Source organism: Micromesistius poutassou, assembly GCF_964030765.1.
Source record: "Micromesistius poutassou genome assembly, chromosome: 17".
NCBI lineage: Eukaryota > Metazoa > Chordata > Actinopteri > Gadiformes > Gadidae > Micromesistius > Micromesistius poutassou.
This window is the reverse complement of record NC_140287.1, coordinates 8,667,741-8,686,242: the sequence shown is the minus strand read 5'-3', so window position 1 is coordinate 8,686,242 and position 18,502 is coordinate 8,667,741. Positions and strand designations below refer to the sequence as shown.

Genomic DNA, 18,502 nt, shown 5'->3' with positions numbered 1-18,502 from the left:
CATCGGTGGCTCTTCCTCTGTGGTGGTTCTGTTTTTAGTTCCCCAGTCAGCCAGCGCTGGAGGCTCAGACGCCCAGGCCTTTATGGGACGCGGCAGGCTCGGGTTTTGTTTGTCTGATGTCCTTCTGATCCAGGATGTCAGGTGTTGACGGCGTTCTCCAAGGCAGTGCTGTGAGAGACGCCCAGACGCTACTGAACATTACTCACAAATGTGTTGTTATCTAGAGTCTACAAGATCTCTACATATACATCTACATATATATATATATATATATATATATAAATAGTTTTTTATTTATTTATTTATTTTCATTTATGTATATGTGTATCTATATATGTACAGTATATATATGAGTATATGTATATATATATTCGTACATATATGTATTTATATATATGTGTGTATCTATATATATATACATATATATATATATACAGTATATACCTTGCAATATTGTTTAGTGCATTTCTATGCCTTAGCGGTATTTTTTTCAGGTTTCTAAAGGGTTTAACTGACGCTATTGTTTCCCACCCTAACCAAAGCGTTCATAACAACCGCCGGCTCAGAGTGCCGTGGCTCTCTCTCTCTCTCTCTCTCTCTCTCTCTCTCCTCTGTGTGTTGAAACTGAAACAAACCCTCTCCATCCGTCATGCCCCCCCCCTCCCTGTGTTCTCCAGTGCTATCTGTTCCACATGTACGTGGGTGTCCGGGCGGGCGGGGGCATCGGCGACGAGATAGAGGACCCGGCGGGAGACCCCTACGAGCTCTACCGAATCCTCTTCGACATCACCTTCTTCTTCTTCGTCATCGTCATCCTCCTGGCCATCATCCAGGGTAAGGGATGTGTGTGTGTGTGTGTGTGTGTGTGTGTGTGTGTGTGTGTGTGTGTGTGTGTGTGTGTGTGTGTGTGTGTGTGTGTGTGTGTGTGTGTGTGTGTGTGTGTGTGTGCGTGCGTGCTTGAGCGTGTGTTAGAGTGCGCGCGTGTGTGTGTGTGTGCAGGTCTGCAGATCTATGTGTGTGTGTTTGTGGCATGAGCCACACCAAGAATGAAACAACAATTTTATATCTGACACTTTTATGTCCCTTTGCAGTCTCTGAACGGGGGTGGCTGCCTTTTGGAAAACACATGAATAATGTATTAATTTTTTTTCAACAACCATTGCGTGAAAACTAAAAAACTAAGCTAATAAAGGCATGCATCAAAACTTTTAATACCGATAATAGTGAATCGTTTCAATCTATGACGGTAGTAAAAACTCTATGGCCACAGCCTGAGGATAAGACAGGATTTAGTGTGTGCATGTGTGCACATCAATATGTTATGACACACACACACGCACACACGCACACACACACACGCACGCACACACCATGAAGTTAATGTAAAGGTTTCAAGGTTGTCCTGCTGCTCTGGGACTATATATCATAATAATAATAATAATAATAATAATATATAAGCAAGATATTAGTTACATAGTGGCCCCCAGCAGGTCTCACTGTAACCAATCAACTCCCTCGAAACCCCCACCATTATACACATCGTTCAATGTTTGGCAAACACAAAATTTGGCGATCTCCGGCGAGGTCTCCGGCCCTCAGGAGTTGAGGCGCGAGCGACCACAGGCTCCACGCGGTGATGGCGTGGCAGGCGGTTGACGGCGTGCGGTTGACGGCGTACGTTGATGACGCGTGCGTCTGTGTTGTGTCCCCCGGCCGCAGGTCTGATCATCGATGCGTTCGGGGAGCTGCGAGACCAACAGGAGCAGGTGAAGGAGGACATGGAGGTGAGATGGGACGGAGCTCTGCTCTGATTGGTCGTCGCGGGCCGTCGCCGCTGCTACTGCTGCACGCACGCACGCACGCACGCACGCACGCACGCACGCACGCACGCACACACACACACACACGTGCGTAACAACTTTCTCCTTTCGGCTCCGCAGACCAAGTGCTTCATCTGCGGCATCGGCAACGACTACTTCGACACGACGCCTCACGGGTTCGAGACCCACACCTTGCAAGAACACAACCTGGCCAACTACCTGTGAGTGGTCCCTCCCCCCCAGCTCCCCCACCGTGCGCTCTCAGCCGCGACACGGCGTCCATCACGCCACGGGTTATTGGTCTCCTCTCCTCCTCATTGGCTCTGCTCTCCAACCGCAGCCTCTTCTTAACGGCGTGTGTGTGTCGCGTCAGCCTGAGTCACAGGGTTACTAATGACCCTCTCCTCCACCTCCACCAGACAACTCTTTCTTTTCCTTCCTCTTCCTCATCTGATTGTCCCTCTCTCCCCATCCCTCCCTCCCTCTCCCACTTCTCCCTCCCTCAACCCCCTGTTTCTCCCTCCCTCCCTCCCACTGTCCCCCCCTGTTTCTCCCTCCCTCCCTCCTTCCCTCCCTTCCTCCCACCCACATTCCCCCCCCCCCCCCCCCCCTCAACCCCCTGTCTCCCCCCCCCCCCCCCTCAACCCCCTGTTTCTCACCATCATGTCCTAGTCAGGAAATCTCTCCTGTTGTCTTCCGTTGGTGGTTGGAGAAGGGGGCGGGGGGTGTGATCCTCATTGTCTCTTTCCATTACTTTTTAATGCCCCCCTTCATTGGCGACTGAGGTGTTTGGGGTATTGTGCCTTCAAGCGGTATTCGTTGCTGGCACTCGTTGAGGGCCTGCCATTGCCCCCCAACTGGCTTCTGGGGAACCACAGGTTCAGATAGGATTCTGTTCCGCATGATTGGTGAAAGCCTTTCAACACCAGGATGTCTAGGGTAGAATTAGCTGAGGTTAGAGCCCGGGTTTCACAGACTTCACCAGTTATTTGTGCCTGAATGAAAGTTTCCAAAGCGTTTTCCTATAATTTCCTACATTGCCTTTGGCCAAAAGTCATATTTTGGCCAAATGTAACTCTACTATCCTAACACTGCCGATTCACTGTGCCTCATTGGCTATATCCTAAACCAATCAGATGGCTTTTTACATAAATACATAATTTTTTCATAATCACTATCCGCCTAAGTCATCTATTTGAATTAGGCATTTTTGACGCTAAATACAAGATGAACCCCAAAATAGGACTTAAGCAAATAAGCTATGAGGCTCGCGAAACATCCAACCATTTTGGTGGACATTGTATCTATTATGTATCTATGTTTCTATTCAACTATGTATCTATTTAACTATCTATCTCAGGTCCGGGGTCAGTAAGGACATGAGTAAGACAGACAGCAGGACAAACGGAGTCATGTCATATGACAATGTGTTGCTGTGTGTGTGGTTGCCTCTATCTAACCTGCTTTTTGTTCCATCAGGTTTTTCCTGATGTACCTTATCAACAAGGACGAGACGGAGCACACAGGACAGGTATAACACCTGCCCAAGGAATGTGTCAACCCTTACTGCCCATCACCACATTGTGTTTGTGTCGGGCACACACTAACGGCTATATGTGTGTGTTTGTATGTGTTTGTGTGTGTGTGTGTGTGTGTGTGTGTGTGTGTGTGTGCATGTGTGCGTGTTTATATGTGTGTGTTTAAACGTCAGGAGTCCTACGTGTGGAAGATGTATCAGGAGCGATGTTGGGACTTCTTCCCAGCTGGAGACTGCTTCCGCAAGCAGTACGAGGACCAGCTCGGATAGAGAGGGGACCACAGGGACACCGAGGCTGCTGGGAAGTGTAGTCCGACGGACGCAGCGTCGCTGGTCCGCAACACAACATGGCGGCGACCCCCCACTGCGGACGCTGCTGCTCAAAGGCTCTGGATCCGTTTGAGGAGATACACCGCAAGATGGACGCCTCAGAGTTAGTTTCCGTCACTATCAAACGTACCTCGGCTATCTTGGGGTGTGGTGCCAATCTCTGAACGGGGGAAAGAAACCACTGACCTTCCTGGACTTTTCTTTTGGAATTCCTTGGTTTTGACAACGTGTTGCCTTTTACTCCACATAATCCCAAACCATTGCACAATTTTTTTTGTTGGTCTTTTTTGAGAAACACTGGGTTGTGTGGGGTTATGGGACAATGTGTGAGTCATAATATGCACAAATAACCCACTTTTGTTATTTAGAGAATGTTTAAAACAGAGACTTAATGCCAAAAGAGTCGTGGAGGGCGTGGTCGACTTGTGGAGCGCGTGATTCGACGTGTGAGAACTCTATGTTGTGAACACCCGTATTGAGACGATTGAGTATTATGATGAACTGACAAAAACTGATGTTTTGTTTATTTTATAGGATGTTACATGCCTAAAATTAATCATGAAGTGCCTTACAATACTGTATCTACATTACAATAAAGCTATGCAAAACCTCAGTTTTTTTCCTTTATTGTATGTAACTACAGTTGATATCTTGAAGCAGCGCCAATGGGCTGCCCAGGTCTTATATGTGGCTGATGTTCATTTGAAAAGGAGAAAGAACAGAATCTGTTATTAAGTATGAATGAATCTATTTATTTATTTATTTATTTTAATTATTTGTTTGCAGACTGCAGCATCTGAACTGCAAATTCTTCGGTAAAAAAAATGATAAATATATATCACACAACAGGACTGACTGAAAATCTTGAAACAATAACTAAAAATGAAGTTGCTATTGTATGGCCATTTGTATGTAGTAGCTTTGCTGAACAGTGCATTTCTTTTGATGGAAAATAAAAAAAAGGAATCAAAGTGGGTCTGTGTATTTGCATCATTGCCAGCGGATTGGCGTACTTCTCTTGTGCTGCACATCTTAACCCATATCTTAACCCAATGAATAAATAAATAAATAGATACTTCTCTCGTACTGCACATTTGAACCCATTTCTGGTATAAAAATGATTTCCCCGACTGTTCATCCTGAGCCATCCAGATGTCGTCTTCATCCTGAGCTAAACATAAAGCATAAGCTGCAGCTTACATTAACATGTAACAAGATGATTTCCAAATTGAATAAGTGTTAAATGTCAACCTTTCCTTTAGAGTTGACTGCTGCGTCCACTAAAACTATTGTACCTGCTTTTGTCATTTCCCTTTGCTATTGTTCTTCCCAAAACTATTTGTTATTATCATATTATACGTCTAATCCAACGCTTCTCATCAACAAGTACGACCTGGTGCACTTCAGCAGCCTTACATCCACGCCCCTCAAACCCTGAACACAACAACACAGAACAACGCCAGACCGCTACAACCCGACATCAAACCCAGCGTTACCGGGACAAGCTGAACCGAGGCGGCCCCGCCCCGGGGTCGGGGCGACAGGCTGCCGCTGCAGGGTCTCAGCCAGCCTCCTCCTGGGAGTTTGAGTCCTGGTTCCGCCCCCCCCATCCCCACGTGGTGCCACCTGTCAGCCGGCATCAGCTCACCACACCTCAGGCATCACACAGAGCCCCCGCCTGCCGCTGGGACCGGCTCTGGAGCTCACACCTGAGCCCCAAAACGCCTAGCCCTGGCAGCCCCGCCGCGAATAGCTCCCTCCCAAAGTTGCCATTTTGTAGTGCCATGAGTTTGTTTATCGTGTTTTCACTTTATTCTCTTTGTTTGGCCAATTAAAGATAGTACAATTTAATTAATTAATTAATTAATTAATAATTATGTTGTTGACCGCAGCAGACACAATTCCACTCCCGATGTTATTGTTGTGGCTGTCAATTAAAAGTTTAGGGGTTTTTAATCACGTTAAATGGTTCCTAGAATATTGAGTTTATTGGTGAGTTGAGGACAACATGGGAACAGTATTGACATTCTAATCAATAGGTTAACCTGTTTTAATGAAAGCTGCATTAATTCTCAAACAGGAAAGGCATTGGTACTTTGCAATAAGGGTACATTAAGGAACCATTATTAGCATTAGTCAATGCAGTAATTACCATTATTATATATAATTTGCATAGGGGTATGGTCAGTGGGTTAGGGTTAATGCTAACCATAACTCGCTTTATAAAAAACATCCATGTCTCCTCCTATGATCCATAGGCATCCAGATATACTCTGTGCACAAGGCTTGTACATCAGAATGCATCATGGGATTTTTTTACTCCCAAAAAAATTGCCATTTTGAGAAAACTCTAACTAAACCTAAATACTATATCATAATAAAATAAAAACGTTGTTTTACCACACCCGGCATGAGGAACAATGTCATCCCATAATGACAAATCATTCCAAAATGAATTAAACAATGACTAACATACAAAAACAAGCATTTACATTCCTATGCCTCTACACAGTGAATCTGTATGCCAGAGAATTATCTGAAATGTCATCGCATATATGAATGTATCTAAATGATAATATGTTTTATATTTAGCATCATCTTCTGAGTCACTAGCCCACATGACCAGGGACACATGGCTATGTCTTTTTTTAAAAGATAGCCCAAACACATTCTGGTCAATAAGAAACATGAAGATGAAGTAAAGGTTGTTTCCTTACACATCCTTTAACACTATTTAGTGTTTAGGGGTCGCTTTAATCCAAAGTGACGTGCGGTACAATTCAGTAAGGAGCAGGGGAGGCAGGTTAGGCGTCTCACTCAATGGACCCATAATTAGTGTTATCAGCGACTGTGTTTGTCCTGCGACGACACCTCGGTGAAAAGGCTCCGTTACGTCCATCACAGGTATCCCAGGCTGGGCTGCTGACGTTGGGGATTAAACCCAGCTGTGCCATGCTTCGGAGCCACTTCCAGACCACGTCATTGTGGCGTGTGTGTGTCTGAGCAGCCTCACCTGGCCCGAGTCAGACCGATCCGACTCTAGGGCTGGGTGAGGCTGCACACCTGTGATGCATGGGCCAATCAGACCACACAGATAAACCAGCCATCACCGTACATACTCGGGAGGGACGAGGCGTCAAGGTAACGGCTGCTCTGCCTTGCAGCACTTTGCAGCTCGCTAGGAGGGGGTTTTCGTTCCATCCAGGAGATGGGGTTCGTCAGGCTGCAAGGAGCTGTGTGAGTAAGGGGCTCACAGCACAAATGCTGCATTCATTTACTCTCTGAGGTCTTTAGGGAGTCATTAGTACACACACACACACACAGACACACAGACACACACACACACACACACACACACACACACACACACACACACACACACACACACACACACACACAGAAACAGCTATATTTTTGGTAAAGAAATACATTTATATATAAAGTAAGTGTCAATATGTACAGTGTGTGTGTGTGTGTGTGTGTGTGTGTGTGTGTGTGTGTGTGTGTGTGTGTGTGAGTGTGTGTGTGTGTGTGTGTATGTGTGTGAGTTTTCTTTACATTTTCGTGCACTGCTCCCTTTAAAAAGCCGCTAATAAACCTCCCTGCTTGAAATGGGCTGTAAATAGCCCTAATGACCGAATGCCCCCACATGGTCCACCATGTGGGGCGGGCTGCGCATCACCTCCACCAATCCCTGACCTGTCTGGGGTGGAGGAGGAGGAGGAGAAGGAGGAGGAGGAGGAGGGGGAGGAGGAGGAGGAGGAAAGAAAGAAGGAGGAGGAGGAGGAGGAGGCGGAGGAGGATGATGAGGAGGAGGAGGAAAGAAAAAAGAGGGAGGAGGCAGAGGAATAGAAGAAGCAGAAGGAGGAGGAGGGACGGCAGAAGAAGGATGAGGAGGAGGATGGATGGAGGAGGAGGTAGAGGAGGAGGAGGAAGGGGCCGCAGGGTGTATTACACACCTGCTGCTCGGCCACCTGTGGCCCGGCGTCTGCCGAGTCTCCCTCCGCTCTGAGCCTCGGGCGAGGCAGCAACACCTTAATAAAGGTCCCCTGTGCCCCCCAGGCCGGGGGCTGCTTCTGTAGCGGGGTAACGGGCCGTAGACTCTGATCAAGTCTACGTGGGGCCGTAGACTCAGATCGAGTCTACGGCCCCACCTTCGTCAGGTGAACGCGGGTCGTTATGTTGGCATTGTGAATTAATCGGATTGTTTTTGCGGCGTTTTGTGAAATGACCTTTTCGTTCGCCCGATCTGATTAAAAGTTATTTTTAATCTGAAAGGGTGACTTATTGGAATTGCTTTGGGGGTTTTCCCGCGTGCGTATAATGCTATCTCCTCAATCATTTCTTTAATGTCTTTTTCTCCTCTCGTTTACTCCCCCCCGATGGATTCCATTGCAGCAGTCAAGAGTGACGGCGGGGTGATTTAAATTCAGTGGCCACAGAAGCCACATCTAGACTGAATATGTGGGAATAAAAATGGTGAAAGCATTTTTGGCTAAATGGCCTATTAAGAGGCGCAGGAAGGGTGTGCGTAGAGGTTGCATAAAGTACTCTCCATACAATGAGCAAACCCTCACACTGCAGCGCTGGCACCCTCTGGGCTGACAGATGTGTTCCTCCCTCAAGCACCCTCCACTTCAATAGAGAATGAGCGAGTGTGTATGTCTGTGTGTGTGTGTGTGTGTGTGTGTGTGTGTGTGTGTGTGAGTGTGTGTGAGTGTGTGTGCACTTATGCATGTGTGCTCCCTCCCTCCACTTCAATAAAGAGAGCGAGAGAGAGAGCTGAGCGAAAGAGAGTGAGAGAGAGAGCTGAGAGAGAGAGAGAGAGAGAGAGAGAGAGAGAGAGAGAGAGAGAGGGCATTGGGGCACTGATGGAGAGCGCCATAACCCAACTAAAATGGCCAGCCGGGTGCTAGCGACGGCAGATCCCGGGGATTAGTCCCTATTTCCCCTGGCCCAGCTCCCATGCCTCCCTCGCTGACTGCGGACGAGGTGGGACTTACATGGTCAGTGATTTCTAAGACCTGATTCAACCGGATCCCAGCCTCTGAAACCTAGATCCCAGCGCCGCCTTGGAAATTGGACTAATTATGTAAGGCGTTGCTAGGATACGGGGGCAAGGAGGAAATCTAGTCGTCCGCTGGGGGCCATTGACCCTGTCTGAGGGGACCGGGGGCCCCCCACGGCCTCCGCTGCCCCATGTGGGCCCCCCAGCGGCCTCATGTGGGGCCCCCAGCGGCCCCATGTGTGAGCGAGATGTACAGTGTTGTTCCCCAGAGACACAATTCAGCAAAGCGATTTAGCCGCTTCATTAACCCGGCCGGGCTGGATGTCCCTGGGGTTTTGGCGTCAGAACCGACCTCATGTGCTACTGCCTAAGCCCTATTTTAAGGATCATCTTGTATTTAGCGTCAAAAATGCCCACGTCAAATAGATGACTGAGGCAGATAGTGATTATGGAATGTAAAAAACACTCTGATTGGCTTAGGATATAGCCAATGAGGCACAGTGTGAACCACGGGCACATGCTTGTGTTTTGACCCACTTACCTCACGCTGTTCCAACCCCATCATCCTCCGGACCCTCCCTCCAACGCTAACGTGTTCTGAATCCCCCTCACTCCCCTCCTGCACCAACCATTAACACCCCCACCCCCCTTGTGTCTTGTTCCCTCTGGACTATAGAGAGAGAGGGGGGGGGGGGGGGGGGTGGGGGGTGTGGGGGGGGGGGGGGGGGGCTTGGAGGTCGGACGGAGGCAGCCCAACACTAGGGGGCAGCGGGTGGGGGGTGGTGCTGCTGCAGCATGGGTGCACGCATGGAGCCGCGTGCTGCTGAGGCTGCATGGGAGGGCCCCGGCAGAGCGGTGCGGGGCCCAGGCAGCAGACTGCTGTATAATTCAGCCGGTGTTGTATTGCGCTGATACGGCACGCCGCGCTCAGAGTGCAGCGCCACACGCCCACCTCTGAGGCGAGGTCGACGAGGGCCCGGGAGAGAGCGGGGGAAGAGCGGCCCAGTGGACGGGCTGCACCTGTCTGGCTGTGTGCGTGTGTGCGTGTGTGTGTGTGTGTGTGTGTTTATATGTGTGTGTGTGTGTGTTTGCATGTGTGTGTATTTGTGTGTATGTGTGTGTGTGTGTGTGTGTGTGTGTGTGTGTGTGTGTGCATGTGGCAGTGTGTGTGTGTGTGTGTGTGCGTGTGTGTGTGCAGGTACAGTACAGTAGTGCACGAACGCTGGGGGAGCCACGAACGAGATAGGAAGTTGATCTTCTCATGTGACCCTGGAAAGGAATCAATGTTGCAGAGGTAGGACGGCAAGGTTGGGGTTGAATGAAAATGCATTGGAAGCATTGTCGGAAAACAAATTCAGCTCCATAAATCACTGTATAGCGGGCTCCATTGGCTCAGGAACCAATTTAGTGTTTTCTTACCTGGCCGACACATTCCTGGCTGTGGACCTGAGGTTCAGCTGAGGTTCTGAGGACCAGGAGGCTGCTAGGCCACTTGGCCGGTATAGAGACGCAGAGAGAGAGAGAGGACAACAAAGAGAGGGTGAAACAGAAGGGACATGGACACAAAGCGTGGCGGAGAGCACAAAGTAAAGGGAGGGGATGAGTGAGATTCTTTGAAAGATGTAAGGGAGTGGGTTCAAAATATGACATGCACTTACACACACATAACCTCAAAGGGCTGAGAAATGATTTAGGAAAATTATCTAAATATTACACAGACCGTTCGTGTTCCCTGATAGACTTTCATCTGGAAAATGTTAGATTCTACCACTGTGAATCCCCTCTACACTGCTGGAATCAAATCAATTCCTTCAGGTCCTCTGTCTGCCAACAGAATGTATTACATGCAAATGCCTCACAGCTTGGAGCCAAAAGCAGAAAACTGAAAAAGCTTTTCCTACAGTCTTGGCCAGAAGCAGGTAGAACACAGAAAGGAAGAAAGAAGAAGAAGGAAGAAAGGAACCACATGGCTAGGCTAACAGCAGATAACGGAAAACACCAACTAGTGCAAACTAAACTGCAGACTTAAATACCAGCGGGTGTGAGGGGACATGGGAGCCAGTCGAGACACCTGGTAGGGGTCAGGGACAAGGAGCCAGTGGCTACTCTACCCCGGGGTCGTGATCTCATGTGGGGTCGCCCGACACGCTAATGGAGTAACTCACTGCACCGCTCGTGATTTGAGCGCATGGTGGAAAAGACGCCGCCGACACCCAATTCGTAATATCCATAATACTGAAACTCTTTGGAGGGTTTAAAGATTGCCACTTTCAAGTTTTCATTTGGTTATAAGGATGAAAAGGATGGCCATAAAAGGCTTAAGTGCCAACATGTAATTCCCTCATTAGCTTTAGTCTGAGGGGGATAATCTCAAATGAGGTTTTCGTTGCTAAAAGCCGCTCTTCTGAGCCAGATGCTTCCCCTTAACATAATAGTACAATTATGCTATCACCACGCTGCAGCAAACCACCGCCACCGAATGTCATTGAAGAAAATGTGCGATGCCAACTTAACTACGTACAGATTCATCAAAGTCATCAAACCCCATTATTCAGTGTTTCCGATGAATAATGCATGCCGTAATCAACTTAGAATATCAATAGGGGTTGCCGCTGAGGGTGTCTAATACCGGACCCAAACTAAAGGAGGAGTTGAAGGAACGCAGACTGTCTGTTCCCGCCGCGTGAATCGCCGCACTTGGATTTCACCTTCCCAGCTCACTGACTGAACAATGCACCGCTGTACGTAGCCCCGCTATAAGCCCTGAGGAGACACGGCCCTGCGAGGGATCGTGTGACCGAGAGGGGGTTGTTCCCGCCTGGACCGGTGTCCCCTAACACACCTTGAGTCTGCTACTGTCACACGAGTCCCAGATCAGGTGACAATAACAGATGACATCATCATGCGATGATGATGAGCTGAAGTTTTGCACTTCAGCAATAACAGAAGCTGGTGTTGTGATGTGCTGCGTGGGCCGGTGTGTTGCGGTGTCAGGGCACATTTACCGTCCATGGACATCTTGTTGTTGTAGTAGGGTTGTGCTGTGGTGCTGGTTTAATGGTCTGGCTAGGGAGCTTTTACGCAGCAAGAATGGGCGTAGTTAGCTCAGGACTCTATAGTCATCAGCTGACAGCTCACACGGTCCAATCAATCCACTTAAGTGTTCTTAAGTGTTCTCCATTTAAGTGTGCTGAGATTGGTTTTTCCCCACCACCCCGGCCTTCACCTGCTTTGGTTCTGCCTCGTATTGCATGTAGCGAACACAATGGGTTAAGAAATCAGATTTTTGATTTCTGACGGAACTATGTCTCCCCACGGATGTGAAGTCGTTGATCCAAAATGACTTTAGGTTCCTTTGGGCCCCGATGGCTACTTTCAACATGACTTGTGCCTATAAAGGTAATATACTGTGTTTTTTTGTTTTATTCCATTCTCTGCATTATTGAATTTAGTATGTGGCCCCTCAGTGCAGCTCGCTGTTGGTCTGTGGAGGAGTAGCTTATTGTGGCCATAAACCTTCCACAGCCATCTGTCAGTGCAGCCTTGGGCTAAACATTGCACTGTGAAAGCCTGCACTAGTATGCCTTGTTCTCTTTGTGACAAAAAATAAACATTTAAGAGGTTTGTTCAAAACAAAAGTTCCCGAAGCTGCCGGATTCATCACCTGGAGCATCACTTTTGCTATCCGGATAGTTCCTGACTCTAGACCAAAAACTTCTTTCGACGTGCGAGTCGCTTTACTTTAGACTCATGAATAACAAATGTACCGGGATTTGCTTCTGTTATAAAAGGCTAATTTGGGGCGTGGCTGGCATCACTTTAGATTTCCTTGAGATCCGCACTGGCGACAGAAGCCTTCCGCTGAACAGGAGACAAGGCCAGCCATCCGTACACACACACACACACACACACACACGCACACACACACACACACACACACACACACACACACACACACACACACACACACACACCTTGTCTACCTAGTGCATACACAGCTAGTCTTGACTCTGTCTCCTCTCTCTGGGGAGAAGGAGTCAAGGCTAGCTGTGTGTGTATGTATTTATTTCATCCACTCGGTAGCCAAGGTCGGCTCTGTGCGTGCGTGTGTATTTGTTTCTGCGTGTGTGAGTTTCTGGGATCTGGGAGTTTACGTCAGTGAGCGGAGCAGGCACTTGTCAGCAGAGGTTTTTACTTGTCTGTCCTACTGGTGAATTGAGAGCGATTATCAAGTTTGTACTTCAATTGTTTTGACAGTGAGTGGCTGAACTTGGTACGTATTGCAGCATTGCACGAGCTGCGTAGTTAGTAACATGTAGGCAACACGCCTTGCAGCGACCCAGGTTTCCCACCTGTAGTCTCATGCTCAATTGTTGTTCTTCAACCTACTATCCTGTCTGTGACAAAAAGCCCATAGAAATATATAAAAGTTAAAAAAAGGATATGTCCATGCATTCTCTGAGGAGGGGATGATAATGCAGGGCCATAGTTCTCAATACGATGCTAAACGAGAACTGTCAAAGGGGGAAGCCAAGGCCAATTAGCACTTACCTCCCCACGAAAGGGAACGTTATTAATAAACAATGGCACGTTATTTAGGATGCAAATCAATGATTGATGCTCACGACGAATAATGAACCAACACTTATAGTACCTCAGGCCATTAAGATGCACTTTATGAAGAAGACTTGGCTCATCTTCTGGGAATATCGTTGAACTTTTAAAGGGATGTCACTTTCAATATTTACTATAGGGTGGAGCTGTGTGAGGCCATCATTGTGACAACACATCAAGAGCACCCAGCAGCACGGAAAGACATCTGTGTTTACTATCCATTAAGACTGCACCAACCTCTCCCTCACCTCTCTCTCACTCTCGCTCTCTAGATCTCTCTCTCTCTCTCTCTCTCTTTCTCCATCTCTTCTCGCTCTCTCTCTATCATTCTCCCACTCTTTCTCTCTGACTCTCTCTCCTCTTTCTCTCTCTCACCCTCTCCTGCTCTCTCTTTCTCTCATTCTCTTACTCTGTATCATTGCATCTCTGTATCTCTGTCTCTCTGTCTCTCTGTCTCTCTCTTTCTCTCTCTGGGAGATTATATATATATGTAACGCGAGCGCTAACCCATTTGTTAACTGGGAATTACTGTGGGGCAGCTAAAGTGATGTGGCCAATGTGGTCAATCTGAGAAACATATTAGAATATATCCCACCTCTTTTTGTCAGAAAAGCAGATTGAATTTAGTAACAACACATTTATTGAAACTTAATTGGGTTGCAGTTTCATTGGGCGTTAAAGAAATAATAATGATAATAACAATAAAATAAATAATAATACCAGGAGTTCTGGCAAGCACTAAGAGCCTTCTAAAGGCCTCAAAGTAAGCCCTCAGTTTTAACAACTACTACGTCCCAAGGTAATATTAACCTTGCAGGCCTGCAGATAAGCTAACCATCAAAACAGTCAAAATAGTTTCCTCACACCACAGTATTGATAAAACAGTAGCTACAGATATCTTAACAAATCAAATCAGTCACCTCAAGTGCATTTAAACAAGATATTGAGTCTGTATTTCCGTAGTAGGAACGGGGGATATATATATACACAGTATATACAGTATATTTAAGCAATAGATCACGACAGGCTGTGCCTGTCGTGCCTCCGCTGCGCGTCGGGACGGACAACGCCCCTTAACTGTGGTATAATGACCGTATACCACTGACTGAAGTGAAATGAAAGTCATAGACACCCTCAATTTTGAAAAAGCGAGAAAGTCGGAAAAGCATTTTTTTTAACGAATACAAAAAAGTAGTCCCTCCTGGCTGCCTGCAAAGTGTACGGCGGTTGCTATGCAACACACTGTAGCGTCCTTCAGAGAGAAGGCTAGGCTAGAGACGGTAGCTTGGTTCGCAGGCAATTTAGCCTACTATCGAGTTCACTCACCGTGTGCCTATTGCTTTACGACATTTCCACCCTCTCCAGCAATCAACATATTTTTAGGCTTCAGTGAAGTATGCTATTGCTTTTATATATAAATAAACAACAGTTCAAGTTAGGCGCGGAGTGATACTGAACTTTGTAAACTGAACGGGCGTCATAGCTGTGTGTATACGCTCATTATACAACAGTTGGGAACCAATCAGATCACTTGATTTAAGCCACCCGTTTTATAAATATATATATACTCAGTATATATAGTATATATATATATATATATATTTCTGCTTCAGGTCATGATTGCACCAATTGACGTGGAAATGTCTTGGTCTCATTGAAGGACTGAAGCATCATTTTCTGCGTACCATAAAGAGCATTCTAACTTCTAACGCCCAGTTCAGATCAAAGATTTGCGACGAGACTCAACTTTCTTACAAAGTCGCAGACTTGTAAGTTGCTGCGCGGTGACCCAGTGAGGCGGAGAATCTTTTTTTCGGAGGCTGTAGTAAGGGGGACATTAAGTCACTGTTCTCGCTACGTTGCGTCAGAGAGAAGTTAAGTGCGGCGAGCCAGCAGGTGGGTTGAATTAATGAAAGTCGGGGAGGACAAGGAACGACCACCCCACCCCAACCCCCCTTCCACCCCTCCCATTGACAGCAGCGGGACATCGAGATGTCAGCGGTGGAGGAGCTCATGTGATTTATAAATGCATGAAGTCCACACACGTGCACACGCATACACACGCACGGGCACACACACACACGCACACACACACACGCACACGCACACGCACGCACACACACACACACACACACACACACACACACACACACACACAGGCATGCACACACACACACACACACACACACACACACACACCCATACACACATGCACGCACACACGCAAACGCATGCACACACACACACACACACACACACACACACACACCCACACACAGAGACACACACACACACACACAAGGCCTGAACGGTGAAGAAAACCAAAGCCCAAACCACAGGCTGCCGGTCCACTGAGGACGAGGAGTCCTGACAGACATTTCCCACCTAATTAGCATTCACCACCTCCCCTATGCTGTGGGCAACCCGCACGGCTCGATTTAGCACCAGGACCCCACGTGACGGACGTATCGGGGCTCTAACAATAGACAGAAGTGCAAACAAGTCCAGACATCGTTCTGGGCGACCTGTTTGGCACAATGAAAAAAACGACGCTGCTCGACAAACGACAACGCGTTGTGTAATCACCCGCACGCGGAAATGGAAATCACAATCAGCGTAATGGTTCCGCACGGATGACTTTGTTTTTGGCGAGATGACGAGGAAATTGCACAGAATCTGTGAAGGTGTGAAGTCCCACCGGGGGCGTGGAATAGTGTCAAGAGTATGGGGGCGGGGGGTAGTATGGAGGCACCCTGCAGTAGGAGGAGGTGTGGAGGACTCAGGGTCAGTGAGTAAGTGAAGGACGACACTCCCAGTCCCAGGGTGCAGGGCAGCTCCCATCGCCTCCACAGCCACAGCATCCACAAGAACAGGTGTCTCAGGACCGGCCTGCACCATGTGGTCTGACCACAGCCACACATTTTATAATGGGTGTCTCTCTCTCTCTCTCTCTCTCTCTCTCTCTCTCTCTCTCGTGGTCTCTCTCTCTCTTACCCTCTCTCTTGTGGTCTCTCTCTCCCTCTTGTTGTTTCTCTCTCAATCCTGTCTCTCACTCTCTCCCTTGTTGTTTCTCTCTTCTCTCTCCTCTCGCTCTCTTGTGGTCTCCGTCTCGCCCTCTCTATCGCTCTCTCCCTCTCTCTCTCTCTCTATCTGTCTCTCTCTGTCTCTTTCTCCTCACTCTCTCTTGTGAACTATCTACTTCTCTCCTCCTTCTATTTCTATATCTCTCCTCTGTCTCTCTCTCTCTTCTCTTTCTTGTGGACTATCTCCTTCTCTCCTCTCTCTATCTCTCCCTCCTCTGTCTCTCTTGTGTCTCTCGCTCTCTGGGGTTTCTCTCTCCTCTCTATATGTCTCTTTCTATCAGTCTCTGTGGAGACATGGAGCGTGGGTTTGAATATGCAGTCTGTTCCTCCAAAGGACGGGGGGGGGGGGGGGGGGGGGAATATGTTCCTGCCCAGCCTTGGGCCAGTCCATGATATCCACATTCACATTCGAGTGTGAATGTTCTCATTGGCAGACATCTCATTATTCAATGTTGGCCTTTGAGATCTTCTATTGCTGCTTGAAGAGGATTTACTTTTTTATGAATGGATTGATATGGGCTTTATAAAATACACCAATTTGTGTATCCATGGAATATGGATATTCAGCTAGATTGATGATTGATTTTTTTGGTTTACACAATATATTAGATTCAATCCATTTGTATCTGAGAATACGGTTGCATCTATATCTGTATCGCTCGCCATATAATCTCATCGTCAAGGCTACGTGAATCTGGTAACATTAAAGACTTTTTAATCCAAACCAGAAGAAAGGTTACTCATAATTTGTATGAGATTTGGCCCCCGAACCGACCACAACTCTGTCCCTTCTGCTCATGCACACTCGGATCTGAGTGGAAACGTGACTTGTTTGTTTGGTTCCTGGTAAAAGGAATCTCGCTGTGTGTGGGTGTGTATCAACAAACACCATGAGAAAGGACAGAAGGGAAGAGAACCATGCATATCAATACATATCATCTAATCTGGCCAAACAAACAATAGGTGGGTAATTAAAGGCACCAAAAAACTTCTTATTAAAAAAGAACAAATACATATTTGCATAAGAAAGTTCAGCCAACTTTAAAAAGGTCACTGCGGTGCTAGTGGAAGTAAGCCCCCGGCGATGGAATATAATATTTCTGCGAGATCTGAACTGGGGGAGCGAGGGAAGCATATAAAGGCAAGTCTGCGGATTACATTTCCACAAGAAGGTCCTCCTCAGATCTAATTAGAATTCAGGAAGCACTGGTGCGTGACTCTACACCTGGCTTTTTTTTGTGTGCAAAATACGGCTCGGAGTAAAACAAAGGAAAAACACATCACCAGCCTGCACCCCCACCCTGGACCACTGCCCCGCCCTGCCACCGCACCGCGATCGAGCGATCGATAACACCACACAGCAAGCGAGAGAATCTCAGGCAGCACTGGCGTCTGGCGCTGGAGGCTGAGGTTGGACCGGACGGGAGGATGCCCTCCCCATTAGGGCGGACACCCACCGGCCTTAGCGGGTGCATGTCTGTGATTGTACTGCTGCTCTGCAGTTCCACAGATGCCATTAGAGAGAGAGAGAGAGAGAGAGAGAGAGATAGAGAGAGAGATGGGGCTGCGTTCCCAGACGGGGGGGGGGGGGGCAACCGCTGTAATGTGTGTGTTGGGAGAGGGGCAGAGGGGGAGGCCGTCCCGCCGCGTGGCCCCGGTACGGCCGCCGTAATGAGTCCGGACCCCTCATTAAAAAGTCACAGACACGGAGAGGGGAACACAAAGGAAAGCCGACATCAAAAGGCCCTGTCTGCACACTACCCCCCCCCCCCCCCCCCCCCCCACCCCACCCAGACACACAAACACACACATGTACGCACCTACACACACACAAACACACGTGCGCACGCACACACATGCACACACACACACACACACACACTCACACACACACACATGCACGCACGCACATGTACACACACACAAACACTGACACACACACACGCACACACACACACACACACACACATACACACACACACACACGCACACACACACACACACACACACACACACACACACACACACACACACACAACACGCACACACACACACACACACACACACACACACACACACACACACACACACACACACACATACGCACACA

The 18,502-nt window shown here is 47.9% G+C and overlaps 1 protein-coding gene across 1 annotated transcript in view; it reads left to right on the top strand.

Annotated features, from left to right (window-relative positions):
* The window catches only part of LOC311361992 (ryanodine receptor 3), a gene marked incomplete at both ends in the record, with an annotated part of 123,932 nt that extends 120,305 nt beyond the window's left edge, over window positions 1–3,627 (top strand). The window contains 5 exon segments of the mRNA XM_084481786.1: window positions 678–834; window positions 1,720–1,784; window positions 1,941–2,041; window positions 3,300–3,351; window positions 3,532–3,627. Of these exon segments, the coding sequence (XP_084337912.1) occupies window positions 678–834; window positions 1,720–1,784; window positions 1,941–2,041; window positions 3,300–3,351; window positions 3,532–3,627 (471 nt within the window).
* Window positions 3,628–18,502: the final 14,875 nt, after the last annotated feature.